General features: G+C 41.9%; 1 protein-coding gene across 5 annotated transcripts in view; it reads left to right on the top strand.

Moving 5' to 3' along the window:
- The window catches only part of stard13a (StAR related lipid transfer domain containing 13a), a 113449-nt gene that overhangs the window by 27907 nt on the left and 64399 nt on the right, over window positions 1-21143 (top strand). For 3 of the 5 annotated variants that reach the window (XM_060908781.1, XM_060908780.1, XM_060908784.1), the window contains exon 2: window positions 9868-9939. The exons of 1 other annotated variant lie outside the window; for it this stretch is intronic. Coding sequence is in view for 2 of the 4 variants with exons in the window: in XM_060908780.1 (XP_060764763.1) it covers window positions 9868-9939 (72 nt within the window). In the remaining 2 variants the exon portion in view is untranslated. Of the gene's footprint in view, window positions 1-5174; window positions 5197-9867; window positions 9940-21143 lie in introns of those variants that run through there. One more of the 5 variants, XM_060908785.1, reaches the window with a different exon arrangement.

Here is a 21143-nt window from a genome sequence, read left to right on the forward strand (position 1 = left end):
TATGATGTTCCCACAACATAAAAAGTCATGTGCTCAAGTAAAACAGTTCATGGCCTTTGCTGGCTCATTGTTACAACATAATAATTGGTGGCCCTGAGGTTCTTGTGAAAGGTGAAATGTTAACTCATGATCTCAGAATCTTATTTTGTGGTCATGTCTTGTTAGTAATATTGGTAGAGCTAGTAATGCACTAGTTCGGGAGTTTGAACGCAAATCATAAATGCTAACATTCACGATTATTGGCTTAAATGATGCTGTTTAAGTGCATGCAGAACATCCTGAATGCACTTTGCAGTTTAGAGGAAAATAAGGAGTGGCGTATCATTTCAGACACAAAGAGGACATCAGGGAAGAGTGCAATAGACATTCAGCCTTGTTTGGGTCACTATCTAACATTCAACCCACTAAACAAAATCATAACAGTGAGCATTAAAATAATTGGACTGGAGCAGGAACCACTTATCAGCATCTACAATACATCACATTACATCACACATCACATTATCTCTAGCCGCTTTATCCTTCTACAGGGTCGCAGGCAAGCTGGAGCCTATCCCAGCTGACTACGGGCGAAAGGCGGGGTACACCCTGGACAAGTCGCCAGGTCATCACAGGGCTGACACATAGACACAGACAACCATTCACACTCACATTGCATCTACAATAGAAGAACTAAATTAAAAGGAACACAAGTAGCCTTGGACACTACACACCAGTGTTGTAGTTGAGTCACCAAACCTCGAGTCCAAGTCCAGTCTCGAGTCCCCAGTGTTCAAGTCCAAGTCATTAAAGAAAATTTTAAGTCGAGTCCACTATTGATCTGAGTCGAGTTCAAGAACAAGACCCCAACCGCACCATTTGATGGGGGCTGTTGCTGCCTTTATATGAACCCGTCTCTGCTACTGTGTTGGACTAATGTTCCTGCTCGACTGCCCCATAACAGGCTACAGATAAAAAGCTTGTTCATCGCTCAGCAAGCCCCGCCCACTATCAACAGGGTAAATAACATGAGAGAGGGTTAACACTAGCTAGTTCATCGCTCAGCAAGCAAGTCCCGCTATCAACAGACCAATGAACATAGTGTGTCACTTCCTTCTCTGGGTGGAGTCTTGCCAAATGATGATTGAAGTTCAAGGTTGTCCCCATCGTCTCCTCAATAGTTCTTCTACATATGGACTTGAGACTCCTGGACTCGAGTACTACAAGGCTGCTACACACACACTGCACAGTGAATACTGTCTTTTACCTTCAGGTTATAGATACAGATCACTCACCTTCAGGACTAAGAGAGTCATGTCAAGTTTTGCGCCTACATCCATTAGACTTATGAACGGTTGAACACCATTTTTTTAAACATCCTTAATATTTCTTTACAACCCCAATTCCAAAAAAAGTTGGGACAAAGTGCAAATTGTAAATAAAAACGGAATGCAATGATGTGGAAGTTTCAAAATTCCATATTTTATTCAGAATAGAACATAGATGACATATCAAATGTTTAAACTGAGAAAATGTATCATTTAAAGAGAAAAATTAGGTGATTTTAAATTTCATGACAACAACACATCTCAAAAAAGTTGGGACAAGGCCATGTTTACCACTGTGAGACATCCCCTTTTCTCTTTACAACAGTCTGTAAACGTCTGGGGACTGAGGAGACAAGTTGCTTAAGTTTAGCGATAGGAATGTTAACCCATTCTTGTCTAATGTAGGATTCTAGTTGCTCAACTGTCTTAGGTCTTTTTTGTCGTATCTTCCGTTTTATGATGCGCCAAATGTTTTCTATGGGTGAAAGATCTGGACTGCAGGCTGGCCAGTTCAGTACCCGGACCCTTCTTCTACGCAACCATGATGCTGTAATTGATGCAGTATGTGGTTTGGCATTGTCATGTTGGAAAATGCAAGGTCTTCCCTGAAAGAGACGTCGTCTGGATGGGAGCATATGTTGCTCTAGAACCTGGATATACCTTTCAGCATTGATGGTGTCTTTCCAGATGTGTAAGCTGCCCATGCCACATGCACTAATGCAATCCTATACCATCAGAGATGCAGGCTTCTGAACTGAGCGCTGATAACAACTTAGGTCGTCCTTCTCCTCTTTAGTCCGAATGACACGGCGTCCCTGATTTCCATAAAGAACTTCAAATTTTGATTTGTCTGTCCACAAAACAGTTTTCCACTTTGCCACAATCCATTTTAAATGAGCCTTGGCCCAGAGAAGACGTCTGCCCTCCTGGATCATGTTTAGATACGGCTTCTTCTTTGAACTATAGAGTTTTAGCTGGCAACGGCGGATAGCACGGTGAATTGTGTTCACAGATAATGTTCTCTGGAAATATCCCTGAGCCCATTTTGTGATTTCCAATACAGAAGCATGCCTGTATGTGATGCAGTGCCGTCTAAGGGCCCAAAGATCACGGGCACCCAATATGGTTTTCCGGCCTTGACCCTTACGCACAGAGATTCTTCCAGATTCTCTGAATCTTTTGATGATATTATGCACTGTAGATGATGATATGTTCAAACTCTTTGCAATTTTACACTATCGAACTCCTTTCTGATATTGCTCCACTATTTGTCGACGCAGAATTAGGGGGATTGGTGATCCTCTTCCCATCTTTACTTCTGAGAGCCGCTGCCACTCCAAGATGCTCTTTTTATACCCAGTCATGTTAATGACCTATTGCCAATTGACCTAATGAGTTGCAATTTGGTCCTCCAGCTGTTCCTTTTTTGTACCTTTAACTTTTCCAGCCTCTTATTGCCCCATCCCAACTTTTTTGAGATGTGTTGCTGTCATGAAATTTCAAATGAGCCAATATTTGGCATGAAATTTCAAAATGTCTCACTTTCGACATTTGATATGTTGTCTATGTTCTATTGTGAATACAATATCAGTTTTTGAGGTTTGTAAATTATTGCCTTCCATTTTTATTTACAATTTGTACTTTGTCCCAACTTTTTTGGAATCGGGGTTGTAATTACTTATTGGTTTTTTATGCTTTATTTATTGTGCTTTGTAAGCTTTATTTTCCACAGTTAGTTGGTCCATGGGGTATGTTGTATGTGATGTGTGTGTGGGTAGATGAATTGGATATGCACTGATGCTTTTCCCATATGAAGTTCCTCATGGAAAGATAAAGTTCTTTGAATTGAATTGAATTGAATTGATGTAATACAGTGAATAGCATATTGTAAGTCACATCAACAGATAAAACATACTGTAGCTAGATGCATGACCTATATGGCTAAAAGTATGTGGACACCAGACCATCCCACCCATATGTGGGTCTGCTCCAAACCATTGCCACTAAGTTAGAAGCACACATTTGTCTAGAATGTCTTTGTTTGCTGTAGAATTACAGTTTCCCCTCACTGAAACTAAGGGGCCAGTGGTGCAGTGGTTAGCACTGTAGCTTCACAGCAAGAAGGTTCTGGTTCAAACCTAGTGGCTGACTGAGATCTTTCTGTGTGGAGTTTGCATGTTCTCCCTGTGCCTGTGTGGGTTTCCTCTGGATGCTCAGGTTTCTTCTCACAGGCCAAAGACATGATGATCAAGTTAACTGGCAACTCTAAATTGCCCATACATGTAGGTATGAAAGGGAATGTGAATGGTTGTTCATCTCTGTATTACCTCTTTGATAGATTGACGACCCGCCCAGGACGTACCCTGCCTCTCGTCCAAAGTCGGCTGGGATTGGCTCCAGCTTCCCCACGACCCTGAGAGATAAGTGGTATAGATAATGGATGGATGAAACAAAGGGGCCCAAACATGTTCCAGCATGACAATGCCCCTATGCATAAGGTCCATAAAGACCTCATGGCTTACCACTGTTTGGTTCCATAGTAGGTGGATATGTTTTGTCAGGTGTGGTGCAATATGAATAATTATTATACATACAGGACACTTTTTCGATAGAATAAAAACATGCATTCTGTTCCCTTCTAGCGGGTTTCATTCATTTGGTTTGATAGTATACAGTATTGTTACCATATCGCTTATCCTACTTGTATTACATCACTCTACCCGATGGAGAATGAGTGTTGAATATGGTTTACAATATTGCACGGTTGTCAAGACAACATGACGTCTCACGTCGGAGACGTAAAACTTCCACTCAAGCGAGTGACTGTAAGAATTTGTAAACAAACATGGCTGCCAGGTTTGCTTTGTTAAATACAGAAGATTTTGAGAGAATTTTGAAAGAGAAAGATGTGTTGAACACCCGAAAGGAATGCGTAAGTATAATAATAATAATAATAATAATAATCTCATCTCATTATCTCTAGCCGCTTTATCCTGTTCTACAGGGTCGCAGGCAAGCTGGAGCCTATCCCAGCTGACTACGGGCGAAAGGCGGGGTACACCCTGGACAAGTCGCCAGGTCATCACAGGGCTGACACATACCGTAGACACAGACAACCATTCACACCTACGGTCAATTTAGAGTCACCAGTTAACCTAACCTGCATGTCTTTGGACTGTGGGGGAAACCGGAGCACCCGGAGGAAACCCACGCGGACACGGGGAGAACATGCAAACTCCACACAGAAAGGCCCTCGCCGACCACGGACCTTCTTGCTGTGAGGCAACAGCGCTAACCACTACACCACCGTGCCGCCCATAATAATAATAATAATAATAATAATAATAATATTGGCTGGCTTTTTTTCATGGTCTACCAGATATATTCCATTCAGCTCGCATGATATTGAACTTGTCTTTGACTCGTTCAGTATCATGCTAGCTGAATGAAATATATTTGATATACTGCCCAACGCCAGCCAATATTATTTAATCATTATTAAGTGTTTAGTATGAGTGTGTGTTTGGACATATGTTGTTCACAACAGTGGTTGTGTATGTGATGTTAAGCAAAAGGAGGCCTTGAATTTCAAAATTGTCCATGTGTGTGCGTGTTTAGGTCAAATTAGACACAGTTGTCTCTGCTCGCTTGTCCTAATTGTGTGTTTGAACTGGCTGGATTGAAAATGATCCAGTCTCTCCCATCTGCCATCTCTCTGTTTACTGCAGGAAATGTTGTCCCTGTTGCTAGGGGCAGCCCATCCATGCCTTCCTTAATACTGCTGTGGAAACCAAACTGACAGGAAGTGCTCTAATTCCTGCCTCTTTCAGATCCAACAGTGACCGACGTTACACTGGCACCAGCTTCACGAGCCGAACACTTAATAAAAGTAAGGGAGCAAAAAGGAAAGAATAAGAGAATGAGTGTGGGGGAGTACATGAGGGGGATTAAAAGACCTGAAAGAGACATCATTGGCCTGGAGTGAATTCTAAGGACACTAGGCGGTGTTATGTAACGTGAGGTCTTGCCTGCTCAATCAAAAGGAGAATGCCTTTTATTGGTGGCCTCTAGCATTGGTGGCTTTCAAACCTTTTTCGCCTCCTGCAGGCTGTTCTTATGGCCCTCAGCCTGTGGGCCTGTTGGGGTGGCCTTGGTGGGGCAGGATTAGAGCTGCAGAGTGCCACAGACCCATGATTGCTCTGTGTGGGGTTTGTTGGTACACAATAGCTACATGACATTGTGTTGGTGAGGTGATGAAATAAGTCATGTTATGTGCTGCTATGGTGTGATGGCAAGCTGTTTGTATAAAGTGATTGGTGTGTGGCTTTGTATTGAGCTTTTCCTGTCACCAAAGATACCAGGGGTCCATGTTTAATTAAACAGGGTGGTAGGGAAGAAGAAAAAAAAAACAGCCACACTTTGTTCCCACAGCTTCAGAGCCTGTGACTCTTACATCCTCTTGCCACTAACCGGAGGTTTCGAGTTCCAAAGGCCATTTTATATACCAATAAACAAACCCCGAAGTCTCCCGTCGACCGTACATGCTTTCTTAGACCTGATCCGTTTTATCAGAGTCTAATAACGTCAACAATCTGCATTTTATACATTATACGCCCACCAAAGTTGTCTTGTCTTATATTGTATTTCATATTTTCCATTAGCATAAGATCGTGTAGTAGATTGACCTGTCTCACACACTCATACACACACGGAAGAATGTGACCTTTTGTGCATACACAAGTAAAATAAACAAATTCTTCTAAAGAGGCAGAAAAGATATAAAATCACTTCCTGTGTGTGAGTGTGGGTCTAACTGCACCCCACTGAGCTTTTCCCCTGATAGCCTTGTTTCCACCATCAGAAAGTCCTGCCACATCTCTTTCTAATAGTTTTCACATGTAGGCAGCTCTGTGCTGTCCTTATAATTCAGATGTTCTGGTGCTGTTTACAGATTATCCCAGTAGTGTCTGTTAAGATGCTGTGCCATCAGTGCTGTGTACTTTGTGTCCAGGACGCCAGATTGTATTTTATAGATTCTCAAATTTTTATGAGCTGTCGAACAGAAAACAAGAGCGCCTGAAAGGGAAAACTGAGCTGAGCCGAGCCGCCATTTTGAATCCTCATTCACGGCTGTAATGCAAATTGCTTCTTCCTCGGTATACAAATGCACTTCCATGGCAGGAAATAAACTACATTTTGCCACCTATGTAGTCCCCTATTTATACAAAATTGAGTCATTCAGGATTCAGCCAGGCGGCACGGTGGTGTAGTGGTTAGCGCTGTCGCCTCACAGCAAGAAGGTCCGGGTTCGAGCCCCGTGGCCGGTGAGGGCCTTTCTGTGCGGAGTTTGCATGTTCTCCCCGTGTCCGTGTGGGTTTCCTCCGGGTGCTCTGGTTTCCCCCACAGTCCAAAGACATGCAGGTTAGGTTAACTGGTGACTCTAAATTGACCGTAGGTGTGAATGTGAGTGTGGATGGTTGTCTGTGTCTATGTGTCAGCCCTGTGATGACCTGGCGACTTGTCCAGGGTGTACCCCGCCTTTCGCCCGTAGTCAGCTGGGATAGGCTCCAGCTTGCCTGCGACCCTGTAGAACAGGATAAAGCGGCTAGAGATAATGAGATGAGATGAGAGGATTCAGCCATGTTTTTGCTCGGCGTTAGCAAGTTACAGGTTTTTAGCTTTCTCCTGAAATGTTTTCTTTTATTTCTTCTTCCTCAGGGTAGTAAAACTCGCTTTCGCTGTGAAGACTGTCGTTATCACTATCCATGCTGTAAAATTAATGCTATTCTCCTGAGAAATGCTGGCAAAAATTACTGTATAAGATTTTTGATAATCTTATAAATAAATCTTATAAAAAAAAGATAAATATTGACAAAAAATGCTACTATGTTTGTTGTTGTTGTGAACGAGTGAGTTGCCAGAGGTCCATAACCGGGGTCCGTAACTGGGGTCCGTAACGTAGGATACAGACCCGCTCGCCAGCCAATCAGAGCGCAGGATTTGATGGAAACCGCACCGTGAAAAAAATAATTTGGCATAAGATATTTATTTCATCTCATTATCTCTAGCCGCTTTAAGATATTTATATCTACATTAATTTTTGTACTAATTTCGTGCAAAAGTCTCACACTTGCGTGCCTTGGCACGTGCATCAGATAGGCTCAGGTGCACTCCGGACAGCGCACGTGCCAAGCGGACTCTCATGTGCACACTGTAAATGACTCGCACCTGCACAGGATTAAGGCGCAATCAGCACACCTGTATAAAAACTGTGAAAACACACTTACTTTGCGAGGTATTGAGTTGCGTTGCTGACACATTACCGAGCCTTATTTCCTTGTTTGGTTTCCTGATCCTTGATTTCCTGTTTCTCATTTTTGATTCTGCCGAGTCTATGATAGCCTGTTTGTGCCTCGCTCAACCTATTGCCTGTTTCACCGTTTTATAATTTTGCCTGCCGTTCTGGATTGTTTACCTGTCTTCACTTGTATTAATAAACACACCTTCTGCACTTACATCCGTCTCCCAACCATCTCTGACAGAATACTTCGCACTCCCTGACAAAGAGAAGCACATTCACCTGTTCATCCTGTACGTCATGTTCAGGAACAAACTAATGTTAATGGCGCCAATACAGCCACCGTCAAATGGTGCGGTTGGAGTCTTGTTCTCGGACTCGACTTGAAATTTTTTTTTAATGACTTGGACTTGACTCGGACTTGAACACTGGGGACTTGAGACTGGACTCGGACTTGAGGTTTAGTGACTCGACGACAACACTGATTATTGATTAGTCCATTTGGAACATTTATATGCCATGTCAGATGAAGTGTTCAGTTTGAGTTTTTAATATCATGCCAACAAGTTACTTACAGTTGGTGAGCTTGGGTTCCAGAATGTGTGAAGTTTCACATTTTCTGGGTTTCCTCCTGGTTCTCCAGTTTCCTCCTACCAGGAAGCCGTGTCAGTACATGGACTGGCTATGCTAAATGTGAATGTCTGTGTTCATGCTCCCGAGTGTCCCATCCAGGGTGTAGACCAGGATTCAGTTCTTACTGAAGATGGATGAATGAACTACTGAATGAATACTCATTGCATATGACATTTTATGACCATTTTACTAAACCTCAAATGAACTTGTCAGCGGTGATATCATTTTGAGCCAAACAGCAGCCTGTTTTTATGTCAGCGTAAAGCAGAATCATTTTTAAACTAACAGAGATGATAGGTTTCAGTATAATGCCTCTGATACATGATAGATTTCCATAAATGAATTTCTCTTTCACACTAATCGTAATCTGACCTCATAATTCTGATCTGACATCACACAGGTGCAGTTGCACACATACCATTGTTTAAATGTTCTTCCCCATTAGTGCAATGCTGTGGTGAATTGTTAATGATGGGGTGCTCATTCAAACATTTTATGTGTCATCACTACAACTGGTTGGAAGTTTTTCATTCCGTGTGTGTGTGTGTGTGTGTGTGTGTGTGTGTGAGAGAGAGAGAGAGAGAGAGAGAGAGAGAAAGACTGACAATAAATGGGAGGGAGAAAGTAGGAGTGGGAATAAGGAATAAGACTGTGTGAGTCTGTATCAAGTCTGTATCAGATCTATTTGTGAGGGCAGAAAAGAGAGAGAGAGCAGCTCTCTCTCTCTCTCTCACACACACACACACACACACACACACACACACACACACACACACACTCGTGTCTCATTGCTAGAATGGAACTCAAGCAGAGCCACTGAACGTACACCATCGATAGCTTTCTATTCACAACAACACACTCCTTACCGTACGGTTCTCTCAGAATTATACTCCGAATATTGAAAGGAAATGGATAGAATTGTCATAATGTGGTAAGATCATTTCCTGTCTCATCTCCATTTTAAGAAATGCTTTGCTTTGCTTCGTAAGTTGATTTGCCTCTTATGTATTGTTATTTCTAATGTGTAGAAAAATTACCGAAAAACTCCCTGATGTCACATTTACTTGTTTTTCAGAACAGTACAGGTCGTTTTTTGTTGTTGTTGTTGTTGTTTTTCTTTTAATGACTAAGATTTTCAGGACTGGCTGATTACATTTAGTTTTGTGTCTTTGCATTTCACAGAATACTTTTGCAATTTGAGGGATCCACAATAATCCAGAAAAGTAAGATAAAAAGAATTCAAATTGAGATGCATTTACACAAAACGACTGCTTTTTCTCAGGGAATTGCACTTCAGGATCATTTTGAGGCAAGTGCTTTTGGATTGTTCTGGGTTTTTGTTTTTAAGTGATTCTTTTTTTTTTTTTGGTTGTATTTGTAAAATATCATGGACTTTTGCAATTGCATGTGTGAAGATTAACTGTACAGATTTACCTGCTGTTCAGTCACATATCGGTCCTTCCTGAAGCAGCCGTTATCTTTAGTAGTGTATTCTCCATTCTCCGGTTCAGTATCTTCAGTGAGTTGTGTTGGGTGGCAGGGCGTGTGTGTGTGTGTGAAGGCATGTTAAATGGATAAAATAAATACCATCAAACAAAGGCTAATATTTTATTTTGTCTGTTTATTTAGAGATTGAAGCAAAGGAGGCATGTGATTGGTTGAGAGCAGCAGGATTTCCACAGTATGCTCAGCTCTATGAAGGTAAGACACATGGGTTTTATATATATATATATATATATATATATATATATATATATATATATATATATATATATACAGTAACTTGCAAAAGTATTCATCCCCCTTGGTGTTTGTCCTGTTTTCTTGCATTACAAGCTGGAATTAAAATGGATTTTTGGAGGGCTAGCACCATTTGATTTAAACAACATGCCTGCCACTTTAAAGGTGCAAATTATTATTTTTAATTTTTTTATTGTGACACAAACAATAATTAAGATAGAAAAAAAACAGAAATCTGGAGTGTGCATAGGTATTCACCCCCTTTCATATGAAACCCCTAAATAAGAGCTGGTCCAACCAATTCACTTCATAAGTCACATAATTAGTTGATTAAGATCCACCTGTGTGCAATCAAAGTGTCACATGACCTGTCACATGATGTCTGTATAAATCAACCTGTTCTGGAAGGACCCTGACTCTGCTACACTACTAAGCAAGCAACATGAAAACCAAGGAGCACTCCAAACAGGTCAGAGACAAAGTTGTGGAGAAGTATAGATCAGGGTTGGGGTATAAAAAATATCCCAAACTTTGAATATCCCAGGGAGCGCCATTAAATTCATTATAGCAAAATGGAAAGAATATGGCACCACTACAAACCTGACAAGAGAAGGCCGCCCACCAAAACTCACAGACTGGGCAAGGAGGGCATTAATCAGAGATGCAACAAAGACACCAAAGATAACACTGAAGGAGCTGCAAAGATCCACAGCGGAGATGGGAGTATCTGTCCATAGGGCCACTTTAAGCCGTACACTCCACAGAGTGGGGCTTTATGGAAGAGTGGCCAGAAAAAAGCCATTGCTTAAAGAAAATATAAGAAAACACGTTTGGAGTTTGCCCAACAGCATGTGGCAGACTCCCCAAACACATGGAAGAAGATTCTCTGGTCAAATGAGACTAAAATTTAACTTTTTGGCCATCATGGGAAATGCCATGTGTGGCACAAACCCAACACCCTGAGAATACCATTCCTACAGTGAAGCATGGTGGTGGCAGCATCATGCTGTGGGATATTTTTCATCTGCAGGGACAGGAAAGCTGGTCAGGACTGAAGGAAAGATGGATGGCACTAAATACAGGGCAATTCTGGAGGAAAACCTGTTTGAGTTGGCCAGAGGTTTGAGACTGGGATGAAGGTTCACATTCCAGCAGGACAATGACCCTAAACATACTGCTAAAGCTACATTGGAGTGGTTTAAGGGAAACATTTAAATGTGTTGGAATGGTCTAGTCAAAGCCCAGACCTCAATCCAATTGAGAATCTGTGGCATAACTTGAAGATCGCTGTACACCAACGCAACCCATCTAACTTGAGGGAGTTGGAGCAGTTTTGCCTTGAGGAATGAGCAAAAATCCCAGTGGCTAGATGTGCTAAGCTAAGAGAGACATACCCCAAGAGACTTGCAGCTGTAATTGCAGCAAAAGGTGTCTCTACAAAGTATTGGCTTTGGAGAGTGAATACCTATGCCCACTCTAGAGTTCTGTTTTTTCATCTTAATCATTGTTTGTCACAATAAAAAACAATGTGCACCTTTAAAGTGGTAGGCATGTTGTGTAAAATAAATCAAATGGTGCTAACCCTCCAAAAATCCATTTTAATTCCAGCTTGTAATGCGACAAAACAGGACAAATACCAAGGGAGATGAATACTTTTGCAAGACACTGTAAATATGCCATGATGTTTTGCTTACTTACACACTTTTCATCAAGGGTGACATAACATGATGTATATCGCTGATGGGGCAGTGTACATCTTAAATCATTAGGTTAAGAAAACGGAGTTTGACACAAACTGTCATATGAGTAATGGAGAAAGAAGAGGTGGGAAAAAAAAAAGTCATTACTCTTTGCACTGAGCTGTACAGTACACTCTTTCTCACTGGCCCATATTGTAGCCAGAGGGAGCATACAGCTTTAGTGTATATGGAAATTATCTTGGCATATGTAAATATACTGCATATAAGACACTTTATTTATGCTATTTGGTGTAAAAATTTCCTGGAAAAGTTCAGACATGCTAATTTGTAGATCGCATATACTATGATTGCATGTGGCAGAATTTTGCACTAAACAAATCCGAAGTTAACAGTCCATCATATTATAGACTTTATTAGTTATATCACAGGAGATCAATTAATATTCATTTAGACAGCTAAACACTGTTGAACCTTTTATTAGTTGTATATAATAAGGCAATGATGCTCATGTACACCCACACTGCGTCAAAAGTGTCGATGTAGCAGTACATTTTACAAGAGGAGATACTGGTGACTTAACTAAAGCACAAAATCACGTTCAAGTACTTCAACTTTCACATAAACAGGCTGAGATAGTAGTCTACAATCCAACAAAAACAGTTTGCCCCCCCAAAAAAAACAACAACATTTACTTTTATTTGTTTATTGTCATTTTTCCCGCACTTCCGTCCAGTCAAGAATGAAATACCATTCTTCGTAGCCTAAACAATGTACATAAAATAACTATGGAAAGAGTTTTTAGTTACCAATAAGTACTAAAAATACACATTTAATTCTTTTATTTGGATCTTAACACAAGACAAAAAAAAATCAAAGATCCAAACATTAGCTAGAAGTATGTCATAGAAATGAACAGGTCAGATCAAACATGAGTGCCACGTGCAACTCATCATTAACAATTTATGGATGAACATGACACCTTCGTCTCCAGATGGACAAACTACCAACAATAGCAGAGATGGAGCAGTACTTTGCCAATTTTTTTGCATTTGGCTTACTTAGTCCACACAACTGTAGTCCTCTCACAACAAGTTTATGCACATGTCCAAGACTCCCAAATACTTGTGTGTGTGTGTGTGTGTGTGTGTGTGTGTGTGTGTGTGTGTGTGTGTGTGTAAAAATATACACACAAGGAAAAAAAACGCATTTGCTCACACGTTTACATTTAGCGGCCATTTTCGTTGAGGTCGTACTTTTTATACATAAGGTGCATGGTGCGGTGTGTAAGAATTGCACATTCACTTCACAAAAATTACAACAGGATGTACAAACAAATTGAACAAAAAACACACTCGCATAACCTGCATGAAAAAACCGCAAAAAAAAAACAGCAACTGACTTGCAACCTTTAAAGAAAACACTTTAGGGTCATGAAACAATTCATCCAATGAACTAAGACATAAACATTCCTAAAACTGCAGTAAAAAACTACCTCTATATTTCCATCAGGCTTTTGAACCACGGATTATAATCACCATCTACCTCTATATTTCCATCAGGCTTTTGAACCACGGATTATAATCACCATCTACCTCTATATTTCCATCAGGCTTTGAGCCACGGATTATATTAGCAATTTTGCACAAGACATTGCACAGTATATCTACCTCTATGTTTGCACATTGTTTGCCTCTTCCTTTTTTTTAAAGACATTGCACAGTATATTTACCTCCATGTTTGCACATTGTTTGCCTCTCCTTTTTTTTTTAAATGTTATCTTCATTTTCACTCTACCTTTATATTTTGCATTCCATATGCACTTTATATTTTATATTTCATATTTTATATATATATATTTCTTTTTATTTTGGTAAGCGTAGTTTGGTCGAGCAGTTGCAAAATAAGAACTTCATTACCCAATAATAAACCGCTGTGTCTGTTATTGTGTATGACAAATAAAAAATCTTGAATCTTGAATCTTAAAAGCTTTAAATCAGCAAGATTCACTTTGAATCTCTTGGTTTACCAAACACGTAATCCTCAAAGTGAAACAGTCATGTTTTGTTAATTTTTTTTAATATAAAGTGATTTTTTTAAAATAAATAAATAGCACAAGTTCAAAAAAGAAGAAAATAATTGGTGCAAATGTACATGAAACATAACTCCTGATGAAACCACTTCACCCATCCCTGCTACTTTGATTCCCTGGACCAGCCTTCTGGCTTGTCCACGTGATCTTTAGCAAACTGCAGACGAGCAGCAATGTTCTTTTTGGAGAGCAGTGGCCTTCTCCTTGCAACCCTGCCATGCACACCATTGTTGTTCAGTGTTCTCCTGATGGTGGACTCATGAACATTAACATTAGCCAATGTGAGAGAGGCCTACAGTTGCTTAGAAGTTACCCTGGGGTCCTTTGTGACCTCACCGACTATTACATGCCTTGCTCTTGGAGTGATCTTTGTTGGTCGACCACTCCTGGGGAGGGTAACAATGGTCTTGAATTTCCTCCATTTGTACACAATCTGTCTGACTGTGGATTGGTGGAATTCAAACTCTTTAGAGATGGTTTTGTAACCTTTTCTAGTCTGATGAGCATCAACAATGCTTTTTCTGAGGTCCTCAGAAATCTCCTTTGTTCGTGCCATGATACACTTCCACAAACATGTGCTGTGAAGATCAGACTTTGATAGATCCCTGTTCTTTAAATAAAACAGGGTGCCCACTCACACCTGATTGTCATCCCACTGATTGAAAACACCTGACTCTAATTTAAAATTCAAATTAACTGCTCATCCTAGAGGTTCACATACTTTTGCCACTCAAAGATATGTAATATTGGATCATTTTCATCAATAAATAAATGACCAAGTATAATATTTTTGTCTCATTTGTTTAACTGGGTTCTCTTTATCTACTTTTAGGACTTGTGTAAAAATCTGATGATGTTTAGGTCATATTTATGCAGAAATATAGAAAATTCTAAAGGGTTCACAAACCTTCAAGCACCACTGTATTCAAAACTTTAGCTGGTGGTCTACCAAAGCTCAGTTGACAAAGCGTTTGTACGGAGAAGGTGCATTGTTTGCATGAAAAATGCCTTACGCTTGCGTTGTTTTAGGTTGTTCGAATCGATCAAACCGTGAAACTGATAAAAGTTTCTTCAGGGTTCCCCGTGAACTAATAAAAAAGGGTGAACGAACACAGGATTTCACAAAAAAACGTTGAGAAAGTTGGCTTTTGAACCTCTCACTGAAATTGAAGGGAGCCGAGTCGAACCATGCTCGAGTTTGCAGTGATCACTCCGTGAAAGGCTTGTATCTCCCTCTCAGCTACGTCCGTAGTGTTTTCCAAGTACTTTTCTCGCTATGTGTAGTTATTTTATGGTACTATTTTTAGTCACAAAGCGCTGAAGTCCCCAGCTGTTTCTTTGTTTACTCCTCACAAAGTCCATATGCATGAAGGTCGCGACAAAATTCTTACCCAGCCATACAGTTACAATGCACGGTGATCACTTCTCCATCTGTTTAACTAATAAGGGCTACATCCACACGACAACGGCAACGAGATTTTTTTTTTAAATATCGCGTCCACAACGGTTCAGTAAAATATCAGGTTCATATGGCAATGCAACGCTTGCTGAAAACGATGCAATACACATGCCACACCACTATGTGCACTGTAAGACGGTCCCATCGGAGACACCAGAACAATAGAAGTAGATGCATGCACATAACTGCGCATGCGCACAGTGACTATCCCTGTCACTGTCACACGCACACACTTTCTCACTCCCTATCCTATGGATATAGTCCCTTTAAATCACGTGCTCGTTTTTTGAATGGAGACGCAGAAAGAGGAATGAATGGGGGTAGATGGAAGCTGGTATGCCAACATTCTGATATCCTCCAGAATTCTTTAATGGTCCGGAATAAATTGAATGCTACATGTTGATGGATTACTTTGTTCTTCTACGCCCTTTTTGAGGAATGTATTGTCGGACTTAAACAAACATCTGAAGAGGTGAGATCGCTCCTTTTTTTTCCCTATTTTTGCTGGCAGGATTGACTCTGCCCTAAGGGCTATTCTCTCACTCTCTCTCTCTCTCTCTCTCTCTCTCTCTCTCTCTCTCTCTCTCACTTTGCACCATTACACAATAAATATTCACAGTGAAAATATTTTGTAAGTGCATTTCATGAACCAAGTTATAGGATTTGTTGACAACTCGCATCGAGTTCATTACACTTCTACCCGGCGTGAAGCACATGTGGTTGTGACGTCATCGTAAACAAATCCGTTCTGCTCATCCAGACGACTTCGCAACAGCTCCGTTGCCAGATTTTTTCACTCTGGAACCCGTTCTCAAAAGATTTTGTTTTGGGGCACCCAAAACGCCGGTGCCATGTGGATGCCAGGCCGAAACGATAAACAATTTTATCAGATTCACCTGAATCCGTTGCCATGTGGACAGGGCCTAAGATCCAGGTCTTTAAAGGGGTTTCTGGTGATCTTTGTGAATGATTTACCTGAGAGATAAGAGCCAACACAAGTGAGAATCTCTGCTTCTTGCCCATAGTCAGCTGGGATAGGCTTCAGCTTTCCTGTGACCCTGTAGAACAGGATAAGTGGCTACAGCCACATCCATCTAGATGATGGATGGATGGTATTTCTTATGCTTATGTCATTTTCAGATTCATTTCTTGATTAGAGCAAGTCAATCAAGCAAGTCAATCAAACAGTCAGTTTTGGTTTTGGTGTTGAAATTTCTTGTGTATTTTTCATATGTGCAATTTCATATTTATACCCCGGGGAAACAGGAAATGGTTAAATGTAATGACAGAGCTCCTCTGGACTAAGTGCACATGAAACGTGATTTGTTGTTCAAGAGTGACCATTTGTTTAAATATTACTAAGTGGTGTCGATAATTTTGGCATATGCATTTCTTAGAGAAAATGCACTTGTTTGACAAAGTAGTTTTAATAATGATTATTTTTGTTCAAACAAAGATAATGGACAATTCTTCAGCAGCGAGGCCAAAATTATGAAATTATTAAGCTTGCCTTAACTTGTCAGCTTAGTGATATTGCTAAAGTATGGAATATAAGGCAAAATGTACCAAAAACCATATTTAAAAATCATCACCCCAATTATAGCAATGTCACTTCAGAGAAGTCTTGGTTTGAATTTTAAGAAATGAAAGTTCAGTTTTTCCTGACGTAATTCCGTTACTGACTTTTCTTTCCTCATATAAGATTTTTCATTCAAAGTTAAACATAGTCAATTTTTCTATGATTTTTTTTTAGAGTCAAAAGATACCCCATACAGTGTGAAATTTTTATTTAATCCCATTATCTTGAGTACTGCAACTAAAAACGTTACCACATTTTGCTGTCATCAAAGAACTACCCTAAATATATTGTGTGAGTGTAAAATTTGAATTACTGTGTGTAGTGTTTATTCATTATAATCCTTTTTGCTCATTTTCATGAAGGGTGCCAATAATTCTGCAGAGCACTGTACACTCACGCTGTCTTCCTCTACAGGCTACTCATACCATTACGCTGTGTTATAAGATATGCATGACTCTCTGTCTCCTCTGTCAGCAAATGTGAATGGTTTGAAGGCTGCATTGACACAGCTGTGTGCTCTCAGTTTAAACGCTGGGAGGTTTTTCTCTCTCTCGGTTCATTCGAGGGCCAAGAAGGGCTATTTCCAGCCTACAGTTCCTTTCCACAGAGTATAAGAGGTCATGGGAAAAAGCCTGGAAAACAAACCTTTGCCTCAGTCTTCCACAAGTTCTTCAGAAGAGTCAAAGTCAGAAATGGTGAGCTGAGGTGAAATGAGGACCCAAGAACAGACTCAAAACAGGCAGTGTACAGAGAAAAACTTCTTTAATGAAGTAGAGGGCAGAGGTACAGTAGGGCTCAGGCAAAAATCAATGGTCAAAGAACGGGCCAGGAGGTCAAAAACACAGAGCCGCAGGTAGGCATGGTCAGGGACAAAAACAGGACAGAAAAAATCTTCACAAAAACCAAAGAACACAGGGACAAGGGAAATCCAGGCAGAGGAAGCAAAAACACAATCCAAAGGAACAGGCAGGTAAAACAGGAGCAAAAAACTGGACAGAAAACTAGACAAAAAACAAGGAACAATTCAGGTAGGGGGAATCAAGAAGACACAATACCAAAGGGTTGTAATGAGGCAAGGAAAGTCTACAAGAGACAGCCTGGCAACTGGAATAGCTCCAAACAGTTCTTAAGAAGGCCCTGGCTGATGGAAGAGGAGTAGTAGCAGGTGTGGGAGTGCTGCTTCCGGGAAAATGGCCTTCAGCAGGGCAGGACTGAATTCCTGTCCCGGATCTGGCCTGGAGCCAGTATGGAAATCCCACAGACTCAGGCATGGATGGACTGGACTGTGACAGTACCCCCCCCAACAGGCACCTCCAGGCGCCTTAGGAAGTGCCTCAGGGTGTTGGTGGAAGTCCGTGATAAGGGTGGGATCCATGATGAACCTGGCAGGAACCTAGCTCCTCTCCTCAGGACCATACCTCTCCCAATCAACCAGGTACTGGAGTCCTCTGCCTCGGCGTTGTACCTTCAGCAACCTCCTGACCATGAAGACCTCACCACCATCTACGGTATGAACCTGGGAGGAGGAGGGGGTTTGGAGGGTGGGGATAGGGAACTGGAGACAAGGGGTTTGACTTGGGAGACATGGAAAGTTGAGTGAATATGGCGCATGGTTACGGGCAGAGACAGTCTTACAGAGCAGGGATTAATTGCCTTGGAGACGGGGAAAGGTCCTATGAACCTGAGAGCCAGTTTGCGGGAGACCGTCTTGAGGGGCAGGTGGTGAGTGGAGAGCATTACCCGCTGCCCCACCCGATAGATGGGAGCTGCCGAGCGGTGTTTGTTGGCCTGTTCTTTAAACATTGACAGAATGTAGGAGCTTTTTTCCTGGTCAATGCCCACGTTCTCCTGCAGTGGCACACAAACACCTGGGCAGAGGGTACGGTGACGACTTCTTGGACAGGGAAGAGTGGTGGCTGGTAACCCAGAGAGCACTGGAAGGGGGAAAGACCTGTAGCAGAGGTGGGTAAGGAGTTGTGAGCGTACTCTATCCAAGGAAGGGTCTTGCTCCAGGAGGCAGCATCCTTGGACACCATGCACCTGAGAGCCACTTCCAGCTCCTGGTTGGCCCGTTCCGTCTGTCCATTGGTCTGAGGGTGAAAACCTGAAGACAGACTGCGAGAAGCACCAATGAGTTTACAGAAAGCCTTCCAGAATTAGGCAGAGAACTGGGGTCCGTAGTCCGATACGATGTCTGAGGGGAGTCCGTGTAGACGGAAAACATGGAGTATCAGCAATTCGGTGGTCTCCTTGGTGGTGGGAAGCTTGGGCAGAGAGATAAAATGAACAGCTTTAGAAAAATGGTCGACAACAGTGAGGTTACAAGTATTGCCACCTGAATTAGGGAGTTCTGTGATGAAATCCAGGGCTATGTGTGACCAGGGCTGGTGGGGAACAGGAAGGGGTCTCAGCAGGCCAGCAGGGGGTCTGTTGCCAGTCTTGTTCCTGGCGCAGATGTCGCAAGCTGCCACAAACCTCTGGACGTCCTCCTTGATAGATGGCTACCAAATATGTTGTCAGATGAGTGCCAGAGTCTGACCCCTGAATCTGAAGCATCGACCTCAACCACAAACTGCCAGGACGGACCATGAGGGGCCCAGCCACCGTACTAAAGTTCCTGATGAATCGCCTGTAGAAATTTGCAAACCCAGGAAACCGCTAGAGTTCTTGCCGAGAGGACGGGGTGGGCCAGTCAGCAACTGCCTTGAGTTTCAGGGGGTTCATCTGAATCTGTGCGGGGGAGATAATGAAACCCAGAAAGGAGACAGAACTTCTATGGAACTCACATTTCTTGGCCTTAACAAAGAGTTTATTTTCCAGGAGTCATTGAAGGACCTGCCTGACGTGGATGCGGTGTTCATCAAGGGAGCGGGAAAAAAATCAATATATCGTTCAGATAAACAAAAACAAAAAGGTTAAGGTAGTCCCTCAGGACATCATTAACGAGGGCAGGACTGAATTCCTGTTCCGGATCCGGCCTGGAGCCGGCATGGAAGTCCCACAAACCCAGGTACGGATGGACTGGGCCGGACTGTGACACACAAGTCTTCCTCTTCTCTGCTCTAGGACCCCTTCTTATGACAGTTTATGTAAATTCAACATATATTTAATGGATTATACAGTATAGACTTTATAATAATGTAATGGAACCGGAACTATCTGGACATTCCAAGGTGGTGTCTTCTCAAACCTTGAAGTCTAAGCAATGAGCTTATGAGTGTGAACATGGCAAGCTTAAATTTTAATTCCATTATTTTAACTAATAAAATTATCCTCACTTTTCAATTTGGCTGTCTGGAGCTGTCTTAGGTGGTGATCCATGAGGGTATCTAAAGTCCAATGCTAGCTATCTAAATTAGATATCATTCATTCATTCATTCATTCATTCATTATCTGTATCCGCTTATCCTGTGCAGGGTCGCTGGCAAGCTGGAGCCTATCCCAGCTGAATATAGGTGAGAGGCGGGGTACACCCTGGACAAGTAGCCAGGTCATTGCAGGGCTGACACTTGGAGACAAACAACCATTCACACTCACATTCACACCTACAGTCACTTTAGAGGTACCAATTAACCTAACCTGCATGTCTTTGGACTGTTGGGGAAACCGGAGCTGCATGTCTTTGGACTGTTGGGGAAACCGGAGCACCCGGAGGAAACCCATGCAGACACGGGGAGAACATGCAAACTCCACACAGAAAGGCCCCTGTTGGCCACTGGGCTCGAACCCAGAACCTTCTTGCTGTGAGGCGACAGTGCTAACCACTACACCACCTAAATTAGTTTATCAAACTCAGATGAATTAATATCACTAGTGAACAGAAAGGAAGTAACAGATTAATATTAGCTAGTTGGTGGTGTTAGCTTAGTCTACCTTCCACCTTTATTTCACATCATGTTAGCTATCTAAAGTCCTTCCCGCACCATGTGGTGCATAGGGCGGCGCTGATCTCCGTTTCCGTAGCCCTCGGCCTCTTACCTATTACATAGCTACGGTTACAGTGGGGGGCTGGTCCTCTGGTAACCATGAGAGTTTGACTCCCCACTCAGATCTGTATTGCAGCGTGCCTTGCCAGACAGCAGTAGGTACCATTTTTATGATGGTCTTTGGTATAACCCGACCACGAGTAGAACTCGCGATCTCCTGATTGAACTGGCGGACACGCTAACCACTAGGCCAACTCACGGTTCAATGTTAGTGATCCATAAGTATATTTTGGGCAGTGAGACATAAGGGACTTACTGATTTTCAGTCAGACATGTGCTTCACCTCTCAACTGAGAATTCTCAGCAGTTTCATGTACATGTTGCAGCAGCAAAACTGACCCAAATGCAGGGT

This window comes from Neoarius graeffei, chromosome 25, assembly GCF_027579695.1.
Source record: "Neoarius graeffei isolate fNeoGra1 chromosome 25, fNeoGra1.pri, whole genome shotgun sequence".
NCBI lineage: Eukaryota > Metazoa > Chordata > Actinopteri > Siluriformes > Ariidae > Neoarius > Neoarius graeffei.